We start from the raw sequence: 25049 nt of genomic DNA, 5'->3' as shown, positions 1-25049 counted from the left end.
GAAGAAGATTATTCTGACCCTCAGTAAATGAGGTGGTGATAAATTCACCCGTGTTGCATTTTGCATTTTTGTTGTAGAGGGAAGAAATAAAAGTCAAACGAAGGTCACTGAATATCTTTAGACCCACGATTTGTTGTGATGTCTGCATTCTACGTCTTTTTCCAACCCAATCTTATAATAGTTTGTCCTTCGTTACAGCCTCAACGATGTAAAACCAGGTAATGACATAAGATAGTGGGTTTAACAAGTGCAACACTATGTGGTGACAAGGATAAAGAAGTGACAAAAGAGGTTCTGTAAATAAGATTTAATTTGTTAGTCTGAAAATGTATAGCAAGTCATATATGCTCTATAATACAGTTTTAATTATCCTAATACAATTTACAGTTTCATGTTTTGGGGTTTCTGTCAGTGACAAAATATAAAGCATAGAAAAGCGGTGTGAAACAAACAAGGTCCAGAGGCCAGTGTCTTAATGTGGTGCAAGTGCACAGTTAAAGGGTCGTTTACAGTTTTACAGAGGAAGCGATTCAGACAACAGCAAAACACAGAAACCTATAAATCAACTGATCGTCACCGTCAATATGTGATAATGATATCATTTATTGCACAAGCCAATCTTCATAAACACATTCTAAAATAAAGAGAAACCCTTTGTCTTCATCTAAAATTTATAAATGAACAAACTTAATTTCAAAGTGAAACAGGGTTTATGGAAGATTACTGTTTCTGTCAAATTCCCTCATACCTTCAGGTGTATTCATACATACTGCATCACACACACAACACACACACACACACACACACACACACACACACACACACACACACACACACACACACACACACACACACACACACACACAATAAATTCAGAGAAAAGGGCTTGATAAAGTCCATGGCAGTCTTCCCCTTCAGCAGCAGTAGCAGCAGCAGATTTTCATCCAAAATTATCCGAATCATTCAAACACTCATCGTAGCCAAGGCTGTGGAGGGAATTATTAAAAATGAGTTCAAATATTGATGGAGTTATCAATGAAGATGTGATCACCTGGTAATATCCTCAGAAAGGAAATATATACTTACAGTTGCTTTTGAGTCTTCTTTGTCCAAAACCTTTTGCGCTTGGTCTGGAGGAAACTTGAGCATGGAGGTAATCACTTTGGCCATTGTCTGCAGATGACGAGGATAAAACAAAATACCGTGACGATTTTTCAAAAGGAGGCCCCGAATTTCACCGTGGTAACTGATGTCATCGAAGTACTGTATATTATTAGTACAAATATTCAATATCCCTTTCACAAAAGATTTGCCAACATCTGACCTTTCACACCATCATACAATCAAATCAAGCTTGTTCTGAGACAATTAAAGCCCAACAAGAGCAAAAAAAAGAACATTATCTGCATATTCAACTCAAGGCCTATCTGCCAGGGAGCAGGCATTTCCCCCATAAACATGCCGGATAATCAGAAACAGGGCTGCTGTGTAGGAAACCTAACCGCTCCACGAACGCTAAACAAGGCCAGCATGTCTTTAAATGGCAACTCTGCATCATGCATGTGCTCGCAGGCAGCCTGGGGGACATCCTCCGCACAGGGGAGGTCTGCCATGTTGCCATAAAGGCTAACTGTCTGCTGAGCAGCTGGGAAAATCCCGCTGACTTTAGGACCTTGTCAACAGCACTGTTAATTATGGAGATCACTGTTAATTAGAGCAAACCAGACTGGACACAACATGACTTTTATACTGCGTCCCAAATGGTCTAACATTTTGGTGCAGCACAACGAGGTCATCAGCTCAAAAAAAAAAAAAAAAGGACGGGACAGACTGACTCCAATATTATCAGCTACTTATTTTATGCGGTTTGGAATTGTTTGGTTTACTTTACTGACAATATTCGAAACAACCTATCAGACTGTCATGGAGAGAGCATTAATGTGCCTGTTGATGTTTTAACAGGCAACTAACTTTTTGTTTTTAATATGAAACACTAATTTCAAAGATGAATTACACAAACAATCACTGTGTTTTTTTGAGTATATAAATAGAAGGATATGGAAACATACTTTGGTTTCCCGTCCCATCATGTATTCAAACAGCACCTTCCTCAGGTACTCCATCTCAGTGGGTTCTGAGAATGCATCGGGGGGGAGGAATACAGGATCTGTAACAACAAGCAAAAACAGCAACATTCAAATAATCTTTCGTAAAGGATGAGAGCGTTTTAAATAGTCCTATTAATGTGTTACATGTGAATACCTTAATGTGACTACATGTTAACTACTCTGTGCAGCTGTTTTGGCCATCGTCTCTGGTAAAACAGATAATATAACTCAAGAGACTACCTGATTAAATACAGGAAATGAAAAAAAAAAAACTTAAAACATTGTTTTGAGATCTAAATCAGGATACACTTTTCAAAACGTGTATGTACAGGGTTTATTTTTCTTCTCTAGTTTTAAAATACAACAATGTCTGTCACTGTTGAATACTCCAGCTAAAAAAAAACTAAGCCACAGCATCATGTTTGTGTTATACAGAGCCATCCTCTGCACAGGTATGGGTTCGAATCTAGTCAACTAGAAGTAGAGGAAAGCATGGCGAGACTCAACATGAGCACTTTAATACTTCCAGAGTGGAAGAATGAACGTCTTAAAGCTGCAACACATTATCCCTCTAGAATCTATGAACGGGAAAGACAGTATTACAACTTGGACAGGGCTGGCAACACTTTAGGCAACAGCCTCTGCTACTGAAATATCCCCATCGGGTCTTTGATGTGGAACAACACACAGTTGCTTCCCTCTTATCTAAAATAATCATTCAAACATCACCAAACGCCCGGGCATGTGTCGAGAGAGACCGAGCGATTTAGAGTAGAAGAAACGGTGATAGAGGAGTACAAACAACTCTTTGATCTCTGGCGTGGAGTAATGGGTCACCAATAAATCCCGTAACCTATGTCCCCCTGACCCCATGTTGCCCCAACTGAGCCCAACATCCCACCAATCACACGGCCACAGACACAAAACCAGACATCAACAGCCTTCCGATCAGCTCTCGTCCTGAAACCACAGCTCTGGGTGGTTTAACTGGGCTCAACAGAGCCATCCCTGAGTGGTAGACAGTTTCACCAAAGACCACTTTAGTTCTTAGGAAATACAGGACATGGTAGGTTATTAGGTTGGATATATTATGTGCACTGGATATAGAGGAATCAAGAAGTCTGTGTTCTGCAGGGTCCTGAACAGTCTGCAAAACCCATTAAATCCAAGGATGGCTTCTTCACCGCCCCCCTTCTGACAGCAGACTCTCTTTATTACACCAGCAGGGACGGTCAAAGAGGCTTTATTCAACCTCTCTAAACACTCTCACATAGAGGCACCATGTTTGGGTGATGATATACTCGAGGATACTGCATGGACTTACTGTCAGACCCTCGAGGTTTACCTCAACTTTAACCTCAACCGTTATATGGGTAACCCCACGCTTCTCTAACCTTAACCATACCCTAATTATAACCGCAGTTTTTATCTTAACCAGCGAGCCCAAAATCATGCCTAGCTGGCCAAAATGGACTGAAAAACACGGCAAAACCAGACAGCACACACCAACACACACCACTCTCTCCTGTCCCATCTCTGATCCATGAAGCGATGTGCGCAGTGGCAGATTAGGCAGATTACTGATGGTGTGTCAAAATACTGATGCCGAGATCTTACAGAGCAGCTGGTCTCTATAACTTTCAAATGTTAACACTTTATATAAGCGTGTGTTAAATATCCCTATTCCAATAAAAAGGTTAGGGGAGCCATCTTATACTGAGAGTGTATGTAGCTGTGTTCGAGCGTTATGCAGGTCATTTTTCTTGTGCCGTTTTAGAAGGAAATTGGATCAAGAAGCAGAACTAAGTGATTCATGGTGTTAACGTTACCTTTGAACGTGCTCCCGAGGTGAGTTACCACAGTGTTTCGCTGGAAACATTTAATCTTGTCCTCAAGAGCGTGAATCTAGCGCAGGGAAACACACAAGCGCACACAGATTATTTAAAAACAACACAACCTCGTCGACCCCAGTGTGTTAATTGTATGCATTAGTTTATTTGCTAATTGGGACAGTCAGCATTTTGTTGGTCATCCTCAGGGGATGTTTTTGAGAATGACGATGTGTGTGAGAAAGCTGTGGGAGGTGTTGCTCTGATTGTTTACAGGGTTAAAGCAAATGTAAACAGATGTGCTCTGTAATTAAGTCGATGCAGCAGGAGAGCAGTAGCTGCTCTTGCTGGAGGCCACAGAATCCTGGGAATACACTGCCATGGATTTGCTGTTCAGTCATCTCCCCTGAAGAGCACACACAGGGTGCGACACTCACTCTTTCCACGGACCCCTGCTCCTTCAGCCGAGCTTCGCTCAGTAACGTCGTCTTCTCAGCGAGCTGAGCCTGACGTACAGAGGGACAGAGGATGAATGTCCACAAGTAACAAACAGGATGTACAAACATTATGTGACAACATTAAGTTGTTGTTTTTTTCCTTTTTTTTTTAATCAAACTATTGTTTTATTGTGGTAATTTAACTGCCTGAATACCAGAAACGGTGAAACAAGCAGTGGAACCAAACTACATACCTGTAGCTCTTCTGCGGTCATCTGTGTCCACAAACGAGAGAGAGAAGATCCCATGTTAGACCAGAATAATTACGGCCTAGTGGTTGTATGCCTTCATGTCTGTGCAGACTTTTTTTTTTTTAATATATGTGGTGAAGACTTTGAAGGAATCCTTATACGTGTTTACACGCTTGGACAGAAAAGCTGATTTTGATTGAGCACAAAGCTGCTGCTTTGATTTAGTCCTGTTTGAGTTACATGTTCTAAAACTACAGATCCCAGCTGCCACAAGAAATGATTTAGCAGTAAGAAGAAGTAAGAAGTAAGAAAGTGAGAGATGGACTAACACAGTTGGTCTTTTTTATGGGCCTTTTTTGACTATAACAAAAATATAGAATATAACCTGCCTTAGCCCTCAATTAATTATTATCAAACTATTAAATTGTTTTGATTATAATGCTGCACAGACAAAAGTAGACTTCTGAAAACATTGTGGATCTGCTGCCTCCATAGAGACACGCAGTCTCCCACCGTCTGTCTGAAGAATAGTTTGTGAGGCCCGTAGTAAGGAAAGGCCTCCCTGAGCATGAAGCCATACAATCCACCCATAAAGTTATTACCTCACCTGGGAAATATGCAGCAGGGAGAGCAGCATAATTCTTTATGTTTGTGTGCATGCAGATATGTGTGTGAAGGTAGAAGAATCACTACAGGGGTCTCATGGTATCTCAGCACCTGGATAAAATGTCTCCTTGGAGAACTTTTGTCCGATCTGGCCCCTTTCCAGTCAGCACATCTTGCATGTGAGAATAGCTGTGGTATAAATCTAAGGCCCAGAATCACCTCATGTGATGATAATTGAGAACAGGAATCGGGGCTGGCTGCTGCCTCACGATCTCCGTTTTCTGAGGAGAACATTCCTGAGTGAATCAAATGAGCTTCACAGCATCCGGCGAGCTTTGGAGAGCCGCCACACGACTGGAGTGAGAGACTGATCAGAGCAAAGTATGTCAGCAAATTAACCCTGAGCTTTGAGACGGAATCCTTCAATTATGAAGCAAGATGACAGATAACTGTTAAGTCTGTTAACCTGAACGTGAACTTTCCAATAGTGTATCTGAAAAGGTTTGTGCTGTCTGTTGGTAAGGAAACAAAAATGCATCTGGATTAGGCTGTCACTCAAAGCTAGTAATGCTTCCATCAGACTGCAGCCTTTTCCCCGAAGGGAGCTGAAAAAGAGTGATTTCACATAGCCATTGTTATTTCATGCAGTCAGAGTGAAGTGACTTATGACTCCAACAGAATCACTATATAAATCTAATCTAAACCTCCAGTCTCATATAATGAACTGTAATAGCTTTAGGTCTGAATTTCTACATCTGTGTAAATGTAAAAATGTCCCACATACATCAACCCGCTGTGAGAGAGATCACAGATGTTTGATGACCTGGTCGATATGCAACAGAGGGTCAGAAATGTTTGTACCTCAGAGGTGTCATGGCTTCTTGCTTGCAACTGCTCCAGTTGTTTCTGAACTTGCCACACTCGTTCTCCCATCTCCTCCTCACGACTCTGAGACAAACAAAAGAAAAAAAAAGAAAGTATAGCTGAATCATTTCCTATGCGTCATCTCAGCATCACAACTCAAGTATGTCGGTCAAGTCACCGCCTTTGTTTTCAAACCTCCGCCCGCCTGTCTACAAACCAATCAATTTGTTAAGCACAGAGATGTAGGTCACGTAGGTGACGGCAACAGGACATCCTAAAATCTGCTCAAACAATTGCAAAGTGAAACCAAAACTAACCCGATCAATTGTATACAACGTCCCAACGAGGACTTTCTGATGTGAAAACGCCCTTTAACATCCACCATATATATCCGCTTTTACACCATTAATAGTTGGGAATAGTTCGATTATGAAAGGCGGCACCTGAGTTTGTCTACTTTAGACTAAGAGAAGGTAGATGCTAACAAGTGGAGCGTTAAGGTGGGTGGGGCTCATCTCCTGTCCAGAGTAAACCCATTCAACGTGGTTTCATCTTAGGAAAAATGTTTTAAAGCTTTTGTTAGAAAAGCGGTGTAACCCTACAGCCATTAGCAAACCCGAGCAGCACTCCACGCAGACAGTTTTGACAGAGTTACCTGTATAACGTGTTCATATTTCTGAACAGTTCTGTGCAAATCATCCTCCTTCTGGGAAATCACCTTCATCAGCTCACTGGCTTCCTCGTGGTGGCTGCTGAGGAGCTCTGCTTCAACGCTCTGGGCCTTTGCTGTGTCGATGAAAAGGCAAGAAGCCAGAGTTAGCGTATATTCTAAACTGCTCACTCACATCTTATCTAGAACATGAAATTATTTAAACATGAGGAAGCGAGAAAACGTGCAGATTCAGATACACTTTTTCCTGTGCAATAATCTTTACATTTTATTGAAACACGTCAATCCTATTATTTTCATTGTCTACCGCGAGGCCGTTATTTGGACGCCTAAAACATGTAGTGTACTGAAGGGATTTAACCCCAACAAAACAGACAGTTACAATCGCTTATTTCCAAGGCTCGTTAGTTTTCACTTTAATTGACAAATGGAGAATTTTCTTTCGTCTCACCAATGGTCTCCTTCACTGCTGAATCCAGCTCCCTCTCTTTCAAAGCCATTTGTGTGTTGAACTCCCTCAATAACTGCTTCAAACCAGAGTTGTGCTTCATTTCCACATCTTCTAACTCCAGTCTATTCAAACAGAGAGCAAAGGAAATGTTTCGAGTCAGTGTTGACACCACGAGCACATTTGCATACAAACATAACCATTGCAGCCTCTACATATCTATAGATGTAGGATTTAAATGTTTTATTATAGTTTGTTGAGTATTAACATGGCATTATGAACTTACTTCAGCTTTTTCTCATTCTCCTCCAACAACTCCTTCTTCATGTACTCGAGGTCTTGTTCGTGCTCCTTCCTCAGTAATCGCATGTCTTTCTGAAGCCTGGTGAAGTCCTTGTGGATTCTCTCCTTCTCGTTTTTCACCTGACTCAGTTTGTCCTTGAGAGACTGCAGAGAACCATCATCCCCTTCCTGCACGGGAGGGTGGTTTTCCATCACACTCTTGGTTTGCTGCACGCTGCTACACTCCGCCTTCACCTCCGCCTCAGGATCAGATGGATTTAGCTTCAAAGTTGCCTGATGTTGATCGAGCTGAGCTTCCTTCTCACATATTTCTTCTTTCAGCCGATCTATCTCTGCTAGAAGGTTTCCATTCTGCTCCTCTGCTTCTTTTAGCTTTGTTTTCATTTCGTGCAGCATTGCTTCAGTTTCTTTGAGCTCTTGTTGCGTTGCATCTCTCTCAAGTGCAATCAGCTTGTCTTCATACATGATTTTTAATTCTTCTAAACAGCTTTCTCTCTCGAGCCTCTCATTATTTAGAATCTGTTCAACTTGTTTCTCCTGCTCTTCCTTCAGCTTGACGAGAGCGTCCTCAAGCTCTTTTGTTTTCTCTTGTAATGTGTCTACGTGTTTCCTGCCAGAGGTTTCATTGCCCTTGGTTTCCTCCAGGCTACTCTGAAGAGCCTTAATCATCTGCTCCTTCTCCTCTAGCTGTGACGTTAGATGTTTTTTAATCTGTGTGATTTTCTGCTCAGCTTTCTTCTTCAGCTCTGATGCTTTCCGAGCGCTCTCTGCAGATAACCTCTCTTCAGTTGCCTTCAGACTCTCATCTTTGCTCTTGATGAGCTCATCTTTCATCCTTTCAAATTCCTCCCTTTGACTCTCAAGCTTGTGTTTACACTTCTGGTTGTCTTCCTCCAGGGAGTGCAGTTTTTCTACCATCTCTTGCTCCAAATTCCCATTCTGAGTACACTGCATCTGGGTCTGCTGCAGCTGCTCTACCAACTGCCTCTTCTCGTTCTCCTTGATGTTGTGTTGCTGTTTGAGGTCAGACGCGAGCTGTTCACACTCCTTTGCCTTCAAGGCTAACTGCTCCTGAAGCTCACCGAGTCGACCGACGCAGCTCTCGAGCTCCGAGGTCAGTCCACTGACTTTCTGCTCCTTCTCACTCAACACTTGGTCCATCTCAGACTTGCTGATGAACTGATTGTCAATACTTGCTGTCAGCCTTTGCAGCGCCTCGTTCTTTTCGGAGAGTTCTCGCTCCAGCTCTTCAAGTCGGGTCTGCAGAGATGTAATAATGTTATCATTCTGGGTGAACTTTGTCTCTGCCTTGCTCTCATACTCAGACAGGCTGTTCCTGAGCTCTGAAGCAGACTTTCTCTCCTGCTTCAATCTCTCAATGGTCTCCTCCATCTGAGCAGCAGCCTGTTGTCTCTCCTCTTTATACTGCTGGTTCAGCAGATTTATGGCTTCCTCCTTCTCTTTTATGCTACTTGCGAGCTCATTTTTCAAGCCACTAATGATGCTTTCCAAGTTCATGATGTGCAGCTCGTTTGTTTTCATACTTTCTAATATGATTCCGTTTGCTTCACTCAGCTCCTCGATTTTCTGAACTTGTTCCGTGGCGGACTGAGAGTGATTCTCCCTCTCGTGGGTTAAGGCGTGGATATGCTCCGTATGAGCATTTACCTGAGCAGACATCTGTTCTAATGAAATGCATAGATGTGTATTCTTCTCCGTCTGCTGGCGGAGATTCTCCTCTAAAGTGCAAATTCTATATACTTTAGTAAGGATCATGTTTTGGAGAGTCCCTACCTTCTCCTGACTACGGAGCAGTCTGTCTTTCAGCTCTTTCAGCCGACACTCCACTCTTTGTTGGACTTCGTTAGATCCACACTCCACTTTAGACTGAACCTCCTTACAGTAACGGTCCATTTGGTTGATGATCTGAATTAACTGTTGCTGGAACTCTGCTTCCTTGGCTTGTAGCTGAATGGACGTTTCCTCAAATTTACTCTGCAAGTCTTCACTTTCCTTACACCTGGAGCCTTTCAGGGCTTCAAGCTGTTTTTCCGTTTCATTCAGCTTATCTGACAAAGTCTTTAATTTCTCTCTGCTCTCTTCCTCTGTTGTGTTGAGCTTGTCTTGTAAGGCGTTTCTCTCATTCAGAGCCTGGTTGAGGTTCCTCTCTGCTGAATCCATTTGCTCTTTTAACAATGCTTCACCCTGAGACAAACTCTCAAGCTTAACTGCTGCTTCGTTGAGCTCTTCTTGCAGCTTCTGCACGGTGGTTTCTCGAATCGCCAGCTCCTCCTTTAAATCCTTTATTTCACACAATACCTGCTCGTTCTCCGCTCTGCTTCTGCTGAGCTGCTGAGATACTTCCTCCATTTCCTGACCCCTTTCCTGCAGTATGACTGAATGTTTCTCCGCTAATTCTTCCTCCTGCTGTCCCACCCTCTCCTGCCAGCGATGCTCCAGCTCCTCAATCTCATGTTTATGGGTGGCATGTAGCTTTTCTAGTTCTTCCTTATGGTTGGCCTGCAGCTCTGACACTGCACTGCTGAGACCGTGGGAACTTTTTTGAGACATCTCCACAATTTTCTCTTGAACCAGTTGCTCCTTCTGTTGAAGCTGCGTCTCCTTCTTTGCAATCTCCTTCTTCATGTTCTCTTCACTCTGCTGAAGCTTTTTCTTGAAGTTCTCCTGCATTTCTTTGGCCTTCTGTTTGAATTTTTCCATTTTTGTCTCCTGTGATTTCAGCCTAGCTTCCATCTCGGTTGTAGTGTTTTTCAACTTCTTTTCATGGGCAGTTTTTTCATCGTCCAGCTGTTTCTTGAGACGAGTCTGTTCTCCCAGCTTAGTGTTCAGTTCTGCACTAAATGACTTGTCCTTCTCTGTGAGCTCCTTTTTGGTCTCTTGTAACTGACGGTCTATTTCTTGAAGCGACTTCTCTTTTTGATGGCAATCATTCTTTGCTACTTCCAACTGATGCTCCAAATCTGTCAACTCCCTCTTACACTGATCAAGATCCTCTGAGAGGTTACTTAACTGTGCATGAGATTCCTTTAGGCTTTCATGTTCGAGCTGGGATTGTGATAAACTCTGCTGCAGCTCCTCCAGTTTCTTGACCTTGGCTTCTAAGTCTTGTGCAGTGGAATGTGATTCCTCTTGAAGTGTTTTTTGTCTTAGGATGTGTTGTTTAATTTCTTTTTCCTTTTCCCTAACAACTATTTTCAGTGCATTAAGTTCCTCCTTCAGAGTTTTCTCCAGACCGCCATGCTGTTGTTTGATATTTGTGAGCTCTACATTGTGCTTTGACACCTGATCTTGAACCATTTTCTTGTGTTCCTGTTGAGCTAATCTATGAGCACCTTCAGCTGCCACCATCTTCTCCTCCAGGAGCTGTTTACTCTTCAAAATCTCTGAAAGTTCAGCAGAAAGTGCCTCGAACTCTGCCTGCTTTGCATCCAGTTTTGCTAAAATTTTCTGGTTCATGTCTTCAACATGTGCTTGGAGCTGCAGCTCTTTATCTTTCAGAAGGGTCTCTATTTCAACTCTATGTTTTTCCTTGAGCTCCTCAAAAGCAGCATTTTGCTGCTGGGTTACGGTGGCCTTGTGCTTTTCCAGCTGCTCCCGGTGCTTTTCCTCTAATGCAGAGATTTGCTCGGAGAAACCCGATTCATCTTGTGAGATCCTGTCCACAGAGCTCTCCATCTCCAATATCCTCTGCAATCACATACATGGAGGCGGTTAGACTATTCTACAAAGTGGCTACAGTTAATTAACAGAAATCAGAAACAGCTATAAAAACACATTGTTGATAATTAAAGCTGAGGTAGGCAGTGCTGGAAAAGACAGAAAATTATTCTCCAGCTCTTTCCCCTCTCCTCTCTGTGCTACGCCCCTCCCGCCAAACGAGTACGCGCATGAGCTTCATGTTATCTTTATCTCGCTTCCCCATTACTGACCTTTGTTTTATTGCGTTCAGCGGGGTTCTGGCTATCGGGTACACCGGGACAAATTACAGCTGCAGCATCAGTCGGCCCATAAACCATCACAAATCTATAAATCCTGAGTGTCTGTCTTCCAGGGTGCACATGAGTGTGCTGTCGGCCGTCCGGTCCCAGTGGATTAGACCAGGGCTGAATTTCCTTCCTAGTACACCCCTAATTGCATTTATTGTCAGACTCCCTTTCAGGCTATCTTTTTGATAAGGCACTCTTTCTTATTTATTGGTTTGCTTTGCAGTGTAGTCAGTTGCTGCCAAAACTTGAGGTGTTGCTAGAGGTTGCTACCTTTTCTCCAAGATTTTCCACCATTGAACCAGGCTCAGTATCTGAGAGGATATGCATGCTTCTTTGTACAATGGCCAATAGGAACTCCCCCTTTCTGAAATGATCCACGATTGGCTAAAAGTTACTGTTGCGTGCTAGATTTTCTAAAGTCTGAATATGAGTTAAGGAGGTGCAGAAGTCGAGTGATCTCTCAAACCACTTAAATTACAACATGCTGAAAAGCTATTATGGAATTTTTTTGCCCATTTTTGCTGGCTAGCCCGGCCGTAAGTCAGTAAGCGTGTGCAGAGACATTACAGTTATCACAAAATGTGGAAAGTTTCAAGGGTTTATGGAAGTTTAGGTTTGTAAAAAAAAAATAGGACACAATTACAAATCTTGTTTCTGAGTCTATTTGTGAAATTACTTAATACAATTTGTCAATTTAGTGATATTTAATTCTAAAGATCTTCTTTACTTTACCTGTGTGTGTGTGTGTGTGTGTGTGTGTGTGTGTGTGTGTGTGTGTGTGTGTGTGTGTAAAAAATATGACCAAGTAACATTTTTTTTTAAACAAAAACTCACAGTTTTTGCAGTTTCCAGCTCCAGCTGGATCTCTTTAACCTTGTTTTCAGCCTCTGCCCTGACAGCTGTCTTCTGCAACTCTGCATCCTCCAGAGCCAGAGAGGCCTGTTGTTCTCGCTCCTTGGCTAAAGTTGCACTCTCCTCTTTGCATTGCTCCTAAACGGCACAACCATTCAAATATCAAAATTTTAAATGACTTTCTTTCCTTTTGTCTGATTAACTTCTTTACGTTGCAAAATCAAATGAAGTGAAATATTTGGCACCTACCACAGCTTTGTTGATTCTGTCACCCATCTCCTTTTCTTTAGCTGCCATAGCTTCACTGTGGAGCTTTTCCAAACGGGCTACCGTTTCCTCTGATGATTTCTAATAATATTAATAATTTATAAAGAAAACAATTGAAAAAAGAAGAATCAAAATAAATTTCCTTTGCACTGCCCTCTATAACAATAGAGGAACTGTTTAAGTCCATGTTTGTGCTTAACACCTGTTAGTGACTATAACATGACATTTTCAGAGAGACACAAACAAAATAATGAAGTCATAGATGAAGTCCAAATACACTAATGTACTAATGACTTCTTCAAAATAAACAATAAGTGCATGAGTGTTTAGCAGACGTTATTTCCTGACCTTCATGATGGTGACAACCTCCTGTTTGACTCGTGTGAGCTCCTGCTGCAGGCTCTTCCTCTCTTCCTCACCGGCTCTTTCAACTTCTTTCACTTGCTCCTCCAGCTGAACCTGCAGCTGTTTGCGGGCCTCCTCTGCCCTCTGAGTGACAACCAGAGCCCTTTCAAGTTCTTCAAAAGCTTTATGAAAAATGAAATGATGCCACGTCATTAATATATCCAGAAAATACTTTTTTTTCTGTACACTTTCAGCAGTGAATTACACTCACCTGACTTCTCAGCCTTTTCTTTCTGTTCCTGTAATTCTTCTCTCTGAGCAGTGGCCTGCTGGAGCCTCGAGCGTAGCTGTGCAATCTCCTCTTCTTTCATTTCCAGTGTCTCGTGCATCTGTCGTTTGGTCTCGGCAATGACCATTCCCTGAAAAACAGTGACCCATATCAGATAAATGTACCTTTTAACTGTAGAGTCAAAGCAAATGGATTCGCAGTGAAATTGATGTTGATTTGATGAGCGCTATCTCTGTGTTTTACACCCTAATTGAAGCCCTGTGCCACTCAGTGTTTGTGAGGAATGCTGAAAGCACTTAAAAGTCAAAGAGATCTCCAGGGCTGTTATCATCCTGCAGAACTGGGGTCAAAGTTTAAAAGAAACAATATGGGACTTCAAGGTGCCTGACATCTTTTCTCAGCAGCAGAGTAAAAAAAAACCCACAAAAAAAACTGAATCCGCAGAAACCTCAAACATGTGACTAAAGTCTAAAAGACTGATCACTCACCTTATCCTGCTCCAGCTGTTCAATGAGGTTCTTGGCATCCCGCAGCTGAGTTATCAACTTCGTCTTTTCTGTTGTGTGCAGCTCCTTTCAACATAAAACATTTGACAGAATTGCAAATTAAAAATGTTACATATGTCCAATTAATCCTACATTACATTTCTGATTTCCTGACTCATACGTTGTACATGCTTTAGTCAGATAACTTCCAAATGACATGTTTTCTGCACCACCCAGGATGCTTCACCTACAAGCAAAATAACCAAAGAGTGTACACAAGCCCAGCTAAACCAACAACTCGACCCAAATTACAGCCCAGTCTCGCAGCAGGGGCATGTAGTAGCTATGTCTCTGTGCCACCGCAATTCAACCAGATGTTACTAAACAGAAAATACCGGGCCGACAATATTTCCCAAGTCGTTTGATCTATGTGTGCAGAAGGCGACATTATGATTAAAATTGTTTTGATTTTCGAAAATCTGAAATTTCGAAATGTCCGATTTTACAGCGAATAAACAAAACAACTGATTTTATCATCTGTCAGCTAAACAGCAAACAAAAAAGATTACAAAAATCCTAAAACGGAAGGTTTGGAATCATATGCACATGGTGTGTTTTCATGGGATATTTGTCTGAGAGGATGAGCACAGTTCCGGGATGCCTTCACGCCATATAGGAGGCCGAAACGCCTGTTAACCGCTCCTTTTACTGACACAGTACATCCTCGATTCCCATACAGACTGCCAATTCAACACAGAAATTATGAGAATAAATGAAAGCAAGTTAATCAACATACAGTCACAGACACGCTGTGTATTATCAGTGTCTCTGTAACAACAAACATCTGTTATCACAAGCAGCAAAGCATCACAGCGGCTATGGACAAGCCACACAAGCCGATCATACCACTGAGGCAAAATGTTTTGAAATCAAAGAAAACAATGGTTCAGTCATGTCACGCTGACATGACATGAACCCTCGCTCTGGAGCGCAGCCAGAGAATTTGGATGTTCGGACTCTGCGAACCACAGCAATCCGCTGTGTCACAGAGATAATGGAGTCACATTATCAGTGGACCATAAAAACTCTGGCAGACATTTTGCAACACAACATTAATGACCGTAAACACACTGCTCAGTGATTGCAGTCTCTCAGCCCCATTTTAATCAAACCTCTTCATAATTATAGTTTACTGGCACATCCAAGTTCTACTAAGTGCCTGTCTCCAGGAAATAATTTTGAAATATCCGAGTACTTTCTACTTTTAAGGATACGTTACCAATAAAGGGATAATGTGCGTAAGAATATATTCGCTGAAATTTATAAATTAGTTTGACTGAAAAATGTCCTGATATTACAGTACGACCGTGGTCTCACTCCACTATCATTACTGATAAATACAGGTTAGCCACCTTCATCTTCTCCAGCTCCTGCAGCCTCTCGTGCAGCTGCTCCTGAAGAGTTTCATTCTCACTGCCCAGCTGGATGCTCCGCTCCTTGTGTGTCCGCATCACTTCTTTGCACTTCTGCAGCAGGTTTTCCTGCCTCTTCACTCTCTTCTGCAGAGCCTCCAGAAGTTTGGTCGGATCACTGTTGCCCTCTCCTGTCCAGAAAATACACTACACTGATTAAAAAGTAACATTACAGACACTTCACACACAGTACCTGCATGATGACTTTTGGAGTTTGATCCTAATCACATGTAAATATAGATATAAATGTATGTAAAAGATAAAGATAAAACTTATGCTTACCCTCAGTGACTTCAGGCTCTGGTCCTTGCTCCTTAGAAGGATCTTCAGCGACCTCGGACTGAGGGACGTCTCGTCCAGATGGCAGCGAACCATCAGAGACCCCTTTAACTCTTTTCTTCAATAGACCAACCTGATAGAAAAAATAATTGTGATTACTTAGGTTGGTGACAGATTTACTTTCCATATCTGGCATTATTCCCTGCATGCACATTGTGTACATTTCAATATCAGAATAAACTGTACGTCTTAATTCTTTATGTTTTTAGTAACCATGCTCCTTTAGTATTGCAGTAAAATTGTTTTTAAGTGGAATTTGAGCAGTGCTACTTCAAAAAAAACTGGTGTATAAAATTAAATGTATTACAGTTGTCAAATCCTTATTTGCAAACAAAGGTGATTCTTTTGCTGTTTTTAAACTCTGGAATCTCACTGATTGTCCTTTGTTTAGAGAAAATAGTGAGACTTTTTTTTTTTTTTTAATCAAAGCACTGTACTCAATTTCAGTGCAGGAGAAGCGTACTGTTTTGTTTTACAAACTGGATGGAAAACTTTATTGTCTATATGCTTATTAATGCCATGTTCATTTAAAGTACATCAGCTATGTTTACGAGTGCATGATTACAGTGAGTACCAAGCTCACGTCATAAAAATAAAAAATTGTGATTATGATTAGCAGTTTAAACATTTTTCTGAGACAGTATAGGTAAACACTGATGTTCTGCACGAGATGAAGTTATATTTAGCTTCCTTGATAACCCTAAAAGCTCTCGATGTAGTTTTATCCCAACTCCATGAACAAATGTCCACACTATGATCCAAATACCAGCACACTCACCTGTGTTTGGAGGACAGTGATCATCTGGTCTTTCTCCTCCAGCGCAGCATCAAACTCATCCTGTAGGTGTTTCTTGGCCTGCTGGTCCATTTGAAGCTCCTACAGATCATTTGATATGTTGACTAATATGTACAACTTCAATAAAGGAAATCAGACAGATATTGACCTAGAAAGACAACAACATTCATAATATATAGTCACACCTCCCGCAGCTCCCCTATCCTGCGGAGAGCTTTGTCTTGACTCTGACTGAGGATGACCTGGGGGGAACAAAAATGAGCATCAGATCAATTCAGATTGTGACGATAAAGCAGGGACAACAATCATGACAGAAATAAAATAATTGCCAACATTGTTGTTTGGTAGAAATTACCTGCGTTTTTTCTTTATCTCGTTGCACTGTTCGGTATGTAGTAACCAGCTGCATGACAAATAAATGGATGTACTTTATGAGGAATAGTGCTATGCATGTATGGCTACATGCTAGACACTAAACAGGGTGACAAACCAAACATTTTCTTCTCTGTGGCTCTGTGTCTCACCTCGGAGTACTTCCCTCTGTACTTCCCCAGACTCCTCTCCACCCGAAGCAGCCGGTGTAACAACTGCTCTTTAGAAAGAGACTCTGCATTTCCTGGTGGCTCCTCAGCCTCACTCTCAATATCTGAGGGCGGATCGTATGTGGGGGCACCTGGGGACTCGTTTTCTCCCAAAGGTGTTAGGGAGTCACGCGATGGGCTTCGGACCAAGTTTTCTTTAGATGGGGAGCGGAACAGATTTTCTGCCCGGCTGGCACCACCACGAATCAGCGACTCCATTGAGGGAACTCTCAGCTGTAGTTTCTGGGCAAATGACTGCGGCTCCTCTCTCTGATTGGGAGCATAAATAAATTACACAATCAAGGTGCAACAGTATCATACCATCAACTTGAAGACCAACCAGGAGGTAGGAGAAGATTATGAGATAAACGTACATGAGGAGAAACACCTCCATCCCCATTGATGCTACCTCTGGGAGACCTTGGGGGTCCTTTAGAAGCACTCTGCAGAAAGAAAAGACGTTATGGAGAGAAAGAAAAGCGGTGCCAGTGAACTTGTCCTGGGCCAGTTAGTCATCCACACCCAGCGTGGCTCTCCCTGATTACTCTGGAGGGAGCAATATTAGTATTGCTGGGAGCAATGCAGGGGCAATGGGTACCCTCATGCAACTTGGAAAAAACAGAGGGGTTAAATACATAAAAGAAGGCATCTCTACTGTACAACAAACAAAAAAGGGGTTAAGACGAAACTCTACAGAACAGCCAGAACAGGTCGGAACAAACAGACAGTTAAAGTCGAGTCGGAGAGCTGGTATTTGAATTAAAGATGCTTGGCAGTGTTGTGTGCAGCTGTGTTACAAGAGTACAAAGGCATAGTTGAAGTAAGTGAACGTTTAGCAGCCTAGTTGGTTTAGTTGACTTGTTAGAAGCAGGATCAGAGTGAGTGAATCTTCTCCCTTGTTCAGCTCCGAGCTACTCCTTCCTCTGGATTACTGGGCAAAACATTCAACATGTATTTCTTTCTGTTTCCTTATCATTTCCTGTTTCTTCTTCACGGGACAGTAGTCACTCCTGGGTCTGAGTTTTACGAGCGCTATACGAGCATTAGGTACACGCTAATTTTACTGTGAAGTGTTACTGTTACTTCTAGAAAGCTAAATAGTCTGAAATATTAAGACAAATGTTGACTCAAACAAAAGGCCAAGTCTGTGATACAATGGATATAGATTTATGTGAATTGTCAAAAAGTAAACAAAGAGGTGAACTATGCAGGTCTCAATCTTTAAAAGAAAAATCTGCTTTGCAAATGTTTCACGATCAGACCTCAAGGATACACAAAATGTGTCTTGGTGAGCAACAAAACATAATTTTTGTTTGTTACAGGAAAACTCCACAGGATACCTTTAAGGGTAAAAAGGTCAAAATCACAGAGGCACTACTTGACCCAGATTGTTATTACATTGAGATGTTTTCCACTTTTGTCTGTTTGTTTTCATTGATGTTAGAAATTGGACAGTGACTCATGGATAACTAATGAGAAACAGCACACCGACAGTAAGCAACTTGAGTGCCTCTATTTCTGTCCTGCAAACACTGCACATCCAAATTCTCATAGGGACAAATGAGAAACCAAAAATAGGTCTGAATCCAAAAATCCTGGGACTCACAATATTAACCTCCACTAGCTTGACAAAGAACCAGCAAATACAGAATTTATAGAGACATAAAGGTTAATTGAAAGAAGCTTTGGATCAATAGATAAACACCGGAGCTAACACAAGTTTGTGGATCCAAAATGAAAAGTAAAAAAACAAAAAAACAAATTCAATGATATTGTTTAATGGGATATTTATGGGATTCAACATTATGAGACAACATGATGTTGTTGGAACATGATAAAGACACTGTGATGAATTTATTTGTGGTTAATCCCGAGAGATGATAATGACTCCTGTTGTATCTGCAGCACATCAAACTTCTGCAGACTGTGGAGCAAGAATTTACTGAACTCTACATAGTATTACTTTGTATGACCTCTATTGTACAGAGCACAAAGTACAAGTTATATAAATGGAAGAGGAAAAGGTCCAAGGCGAACCTGCTAAGTATAGTGCAGCTTTGTCAAATATATTTAGCCGATACGTAATAGAGAGGGATCAGAGATGAAGGCTTCTTTGTCCTCTTTTAAAACTGCAAACTTGGCATCACAGCCAACATCTGATGGAGCAGTGCAGACAGGTCTTCAAACCAAATCATTATTTCATGGTCGGGACGCTGTCCGATAGAATCAACATGAATACAGATTAATGGCGACAGCTGTGCTATGATGTCTGATTATGTATGATGAAAAAGTTGAGAGATGACAGAAAGTTCCTTTCTCAGCTTGAATGCCACACCACCCCCCACTGAGACAACACACACAGCCGGATCCTCTGCTGAGTCACAGCCCGTTACACTTCTGTGCAGTCTCCTCTGCTGTTTGTATTTTAGTCCAGCCAAGATATACTAACGATATTCTCATTTGCATATATTTTTGTTTTATTGTCCAATAACTCGTATATGAAAAGCACATATTAACCAGCAGTCATTCTGAAGCTGCTGTGCTGCAGTGATTAAATGTTTTTTTTAGAATCACGATGTCATCTGACAAATTCAACATAAATCCTGGTAAATGACAACAACTCTGCTGGTTATTAGACCATAATGACATTTAAAATGATCAGAGTTAGACACAACTAAACAATGTTTAGTACCCCGACCATCACAGAGGTCTTCCTAAAAGCTCTTTACCCCGTACACACTCAACACAAAGCCAATGTTTCCAGATTTGGACAGAGTGGAGACCACTTTGAGAATCTGTCCATGTTTACAAGTTTAACCGTCTTGAAGTGCATTTACTCTAAAATGTTGATATACTCACTTTACAAGTATGTCCGTACTGTCAATAGTAAACGCAAAGGTTACCCAACGAAAATAAGTTTACATTTTATACAAATAATGTTAATGTTTGTTGATATAAAATACACATATTAGTACATTACATGTTACATCAAACATATCCTAAACATATAAACAGCTATATGACGTTGAACAATTAATGTATGCATTAATAATGTATCTATATAAATTAAAAACGGATCCTTTCCTGTGGAGAATCTAATGCTTAATTTCCAGAGGAAATGTGTTTTTTGTAACACAAACAATGAATATTTGGTTGTTTCAAATGTTATTTATGTCCAGTCTTTTTGCTGCTTCCACAAATAAACAAACATCCTCAAATTTCTGAGCTCCACAAGGCCATCTACAAAAATATTCTGGTCTGTTTACTTGGAAGAGTTTAATACAATTCAACTTTTCAGCTACTTAAAAAGCCCGCTCATATATTAAAACTCTTCAAATAAACAGACTGGTGGGGAGAAGGGAAAAGGCCATCAGGCAACATAACAGGGTGTTAAGGGTCTAAAAGGCAAGCAACTAAAGTTATCTAAAGACAAAGGGGTAATATTGACTTCTTTGAATAAGAACTGAAAGGTAGGGCAGTAAACCAACACAGGGCAGAAAGCACAGAAGCTTCTATCCCACAAGGTAAACCACAACTCCCATTAGATGCAGGGTTAGGCTACATATGAGATGCCTTCTTGTTTCTAAATCCAAAGCAAACAGGAGACAGAGAGCAGGGAACAGGCTGTCCCTACTTGGGCCACAGTCCTCTACCGAATCCCCAAAGGCACGGAAGACGGGAGGATGGAACGGGTCAAGAGGAAGAGGAGGAGGAGGAGAAAGATGAGGAGGAAGAGGCAGGAAGTGAGGACAAACTCACCACACTGGCTACCTGGGCCGTTTTGGGTTGTTTTGAATGGTCCAGAGCAAAGATAGTATACTCAGAGAGAAAAGCGGGCTCTGCTATCATCCCGGCCAGTATCTGACCCCGTCAGTGCGGTATCGGGACGAGAGGTGGGGAAAGGAGAGGAACACAGAGAGCAATGAGAAAAACAACACCATGAGCGTGAAACAGCGCTGAAGGGAGTGTCCAGCCAGCAGACTGGCCGAGAGAGATGGATGGAGAGAAAAAGAGAGAATAGAGAGCGAGACAGAGGGACAGACACTACATGAATTGGAAGAAAAATAAGAAAGGTGGAAAAGTGAAACACTCAATCAACATTAATGTCATGAATAACAGTTTGACATCTCTATTTGTAGTCTTAGATTATGATTGTTCAAATAAGGCGAAATCTGCCTCCAATAAACAAATGTACACTTTCAGAGGTGTCAAAGTGTTAACGATTTGTGAGGTGAAAAAAGATGCTGCGATGCCACGAGAAGCTTCTAAGTGGAGGGCGCATGAGCTTGTGTTACAACACATCTGCGCTTCCAAAGGATGAAGGAGGAAGTAGAGTATAGAAACCTGACTAACAGGAGCTCTGTCACTGAAGTGTAGAAAACTTGTCAGGAATGAGTGATTAGGATAATTTTGAACATCAAACAACTAAACATCCACGTATAATCTCTAAAACAGATGTATTAACCATAAATTGCATAATTTAACAGTCGTGGTCAGTACCTCACTGCCTGTCTCCCTCTTTCTAAAGAATCAAAGAAGTCCTGCAAACATTTGCCCATATCCACTGGAGACAGAAAAACACTGAGAGGGAAATGCATCAATTATTCATACCCATGCTGAAATATGGTCCGCGCTCCACCATTTGAATGTCCTTCCAATAAATGAGAATCTCTCCTGTGTGACTAGTTTCAGGATAATAATGGAAAACAATTTGTGTTGGGTCTCTGGATGAGCTATCAAAATAAAATACAGTGATTTTACACGCTGATATTTCAGTCATTAAACAAAAGGACGCCACGCAACAGTTGGCCAAATCTTAAAGATGAACATTAAAATGCCTTGAACTTTTCAACACTTCAAAATTTTGACTCCATTGTCCTGTGTGATAAGACATGCAGGGAAACTAAGAGAAAAGTTAATATATCACAGCTTTATATAATGAGATCAAAGTGCTGATTGAACATTAATCATCACAATGTTAATGTGGCCCATTTGTTCTCAGGACATTATAAAAAAAATCCCAAACTACAATATATTTCAATACGTTTGTGAGTCCAGAGAATAATGTATAATAATAATAGCATAATAACACTTATCATACAGCATGCACTCTTTGAAAATTGACAGCACTACTCGGTTATAAATCCCTTTCGTTGGCACAGCCATCAAAAAAGCACTGCTGTTACTGAGGGAGCATTAAGTGTAACAAAACACATGACAGATTGTTTAGGACTGACAAAAACATTACTTTTAATTGAAAATTAGAATATAAGCTGGGGAGAGAATATGACATCTCTGCAGGCAGGAGTTTGAGCAAAAGTAGACATAAAATCATTTACATAATCACATGTATAAATATATGGTCTATCGATCACAGGTTGACACCATGCTCACCTCTCTGTCACTGGGAGACGGACTGCCATCCTGATGAAATGGAGGTGTTTGGCTGCTGCGCCGGTCTCCACTGCCCATCTGCTAAAATTAAAAAAAAATAAATAAATAAATAAAAAGTCAGAACTTCTCTCTTTTTCTGATGAGATTGTAAGAGATTCTTTTGGTTACCTGACAGAGTAATTTACTAGACAACTTATAATATTGCTGTATGCGACTTCAGTTCTCCAACATGACAACACGCTTGCTCACGGCACTTTGGGAACGCGCAGGTTTCTTCTCACCCTCAACAACACAATTGTCGTCCCCCACCGCCTCTACTCGCAGGATTTGGCTCCCTGACAAGTCTTTCTGATCCCCCCCCCAAAAAAATGTGACACAAAATTCGACGTGCGCTCTCTCCAGTTTCAGGTGAACCGAGAAATCGCAGACAAGTGATTGAAAGTTGGAAAACTTATTCATAAAGGTTACAGCTTTACAGTGCACCATTCACACACGCTTCAATTTCACACATCACCCCTGAGTGACTGTAAGTCGCCTCTCAAACAAAGATCGGTTTCCAAACTAGTTGTCACATATCCTGCGTGACAGGTCCATCGGTGATACTAAGGTGAGTACTCTAAAGCAAAACCAAAGGGTTAACAAAAAGTCAATAACCTCTTTGTTTAAACTGCAGACAAATAGTTCAAGATATAACACAACAACTGAAATGATGCAGTAATAAAGAAGGACAAGCTACGGAGCTGAAGATACGCTGGATGTAAGCTGTGTCCCAAAAAAACTAATGTTATGTAATTTTTAGTTTTTAGCACTAGTAGGTCTTGGAAGTGACATAAAGAAACCAGCTGATATTCATTCAAACCAAACCAGGAGACACCGACAGGCCCATGTTGTCAGTGTCAATCATAAGATTTCTGATTGGTACTTTAACTACAACAGAGTTCATGGCTGGCTGATCTTGTTTTTTTTTCTACCCGGTTCAACGAGATTTTCCAGTTGAAGGTCTTGAACGCACCTCTTCAAGCAGCAGCAGCTGACAGGCTCAGTTGGGAAGCTAACTACAGGACTTAGCATCCTGCTAACGTTTGCAAGAAAGCAAAGAGGCAGCTGACAAACTAAGTGAAGACAAGTTTACACTTTAAAAAAAAAAGTTATTTCATTGAGATGTTACTAGAGCATCATTTTTTTTTAACACCATGCTACGACGCGATCTCTGTCTTTCTGGACTAGCGGGTCAGCTGTGTAAACAGCTGTTAGCTTAGCTCGTTAGCTCCCGAGCACCACAACAACCGACCTGGGCCTGCGGAGGTGACTGCGCATTCGTCTGCGGCGACTGCTCCTCGTTTATCTTCTGCTTCAGTTTTTTGAACATCTTCTCGCGCCGACGCGGCTAACAACTTGGCGAGAAGACGTCTGCCGTCCAGCAGAGAGGTATTTCGCTTCGGTTCAGCCCGACATCCAGTCCTCGGGGACAGACTTTTCCTCGCTCGCTTTCCTGGTTTCCAGCAGGTGGCAGAGCGCTCTGCGCATGTGCGGCCAACGTGGAGAAAAGCCGAAGCGTCAGAGTTAAAGGGTTGATTCCGCTGCAGCGCCACCTTCAGACCAAGAACTGCACTGCGGTGATTTCTCTGAAAGAAAAGCCTCAGCTGGTTGAACTATTGTTTATTTTTTATCAACTTTGGAGAAGAAGATGAAGATGCTTGAAATCATAGAGTGACGTGAAAAATATTTTTTGGTCACATAAACGTTAGTTTCAATGTGGTTGCAATTACGCTGTGGCTTTATCACTTGCTTTTAAAGGAAGCTGCGTGGATATGTCTGGCTGAAAAGAGTTTTTAATGCTGTGTGTACAGCAAGATATTGTTTAAGTACATTACGTAACAGTCACCTAAACGCACCTAATTTTATTTAGCATGAATAATTTAATAGGATTTATTATTTAAAACAAATTTTATTAAAATAATGTTGTTGTTTTTTATTGATAGCAATACTTACATTGTTCCTTATCAAATCGATTGATGAAAATATTATCCAATATACCGTAGGTCCCCTCCCGTTTTCTCACATTTACTTTTGCTGTGTAGAAACAACCCTTATAACATGTTTGTACAAACAAAATAGAAAAGGTACTGCAGATGTGTATAACAGCATCGTTTAGACAGAAGAGGGCACTGTATATCACGTTTTATTTTGCTTCAGGCCAGTTGAAAGCACACTTACATAATATTTCACCCTGTGCACTATCAAGTTTTCACAGCTGCTTCTATTTTTCTCTGCAAGAAGCTCAATTTCATTTACTTTATTATTTGGCTGCATTCCTAAAAGTGAATCTCAAAGGGGAGAGCTGCAGTGTTACACAGCGTTGCCAACATGGCAGTGTAGTTATTAATGCCTTTGTGCTGTTCCAACTGAACCAGAGCCAGTTTCACCAGTGCAATGCTGTTGAACTGAGCAGAGGTTTGTTCCATCACAAGTAAATTACCTCTAATACAGCAGCTCTTTTGTCACTGAGCAGAGTTGAGATTTTCTACTGAAGTAGTTTAGATGTTGCTTTGTTTATCAAAGCTTAGATGCTTTCAGTAACACTAACCAAGTGTTCACAAAGAGACATAAAACATCCAGATGAAAAATTAGTAGAGGATAAGTAAAATGGCAACAAAGGGATGCAAAACAACCAGAAAGACTGCAATATCTGCAAAGAGACATCTT

General features: G+C 41.3%; 1 protein-coding gene across 6 annotated transcripts; it reads right to left on the bottom strand.

Annotated features, from left to right (window-relative positions):
* Window positions 1–292: 292 nt before the first annotated feature.
* Window positions 293–23854, bottom strand: golga4 (golgin A4). 6 transcript variants are annotated; one of them, XM_069144941.1, is made up of 25 exons: window positions 23635–23854; window positions 22344–22424; window positions 20709–20810; window positions 17324–17392; window positions 16893–17219; window positions 16724–16771; window positions 16554–16610; window positions 16351–16449; window positions 15516–15645; window positions 15174–15364; window positions 13765–13848; window positions 13259–13406; window positions 12991–13169; window positions 12625–12723; window positions 12358–12513; window positions 7500–11224; window positions 7217–7338; window positions 6751–6881; window positions 6093–6179; window positions 4629–4649; window positions 4375–4443; window positions 3938–4013; window positions 2070–2167; window positions 1087–1173; window positions 293–986 (listed from the first exon to the last, which is right to left on the bottom strand). In XM_069144941.1, exons 1-25 carry the CDS (start codon window positions 23710–23712, stop codon window positions 972–974), a joined length of 6279 nt encoding a protein of 2092 aa, XP_069001042.1. In that variant the 5' UTR covers window positions 23713–23854; the 3' UTR covers window positions 293–971. The 6 variants fall into 6 exon arrangements, with proteins under 6 accessions (XP_069001042.1, XP_069001044.1, XP_069001043.1 ...); XM_069144943.1 differs by having other exon boundaries at window positions 6814–6881; XM_069144942.1 differs by having other exon boundaries at window positions 22344–22421.
* Window positions 23855–25049: the final 1195 nt, after the last annotated feature.

The sequence above is a fragment of the Embiotoca jacksoni genome, unplaced genomic scaffold (assembly GCF_022577435.1).
Source record: "Embiotoca jacksoni isolate LCO1_2020_lvr unplaced genomic scaffold, fEmbJac1.0.p SCAF_12, whole genome shotgun sequence".
Taxonomy (NCBI): domain Eukaryota; kingdom Metazoa; phylum Chordata; class Actinopteri; family Embiotocidae; genus Embiotoca; species Embiotoca jacksoni.
The sequence above is the reverse complement of the archived record's forward strand: the minus strand, read 5'-3'. Positions and strand labels throughout refer to the sequence as shown.

What these genes read in the sequence shown, in the direction of transcription:
- golga4 (XM_069144941.1), bottom strand. Translation starts at nt 23,712, where the DNA reads ATGTTCAAAAAACTGAAGCAGAAGATAAACGAGGAGCAGTCGCCGCAG. An exon ending in CGTCTCCCAGTGACAGAGAG is followed by an intron (nt 20,811 to 22,343) that starts GTGAGCATGGTG and finishes TGACGGGGTCAG; the next exon opens with ATACTGGCCGGGATGATAGC. An exon ending in AGAGCCTGAAGTCACTGAGG is followed by an intron (nt 15,365 to 15,515) that starts GTAAGCATAAGT and finishes TTTTCTGGACAG; the next exon opens with GAGAGGGCAACAGTGATCCG.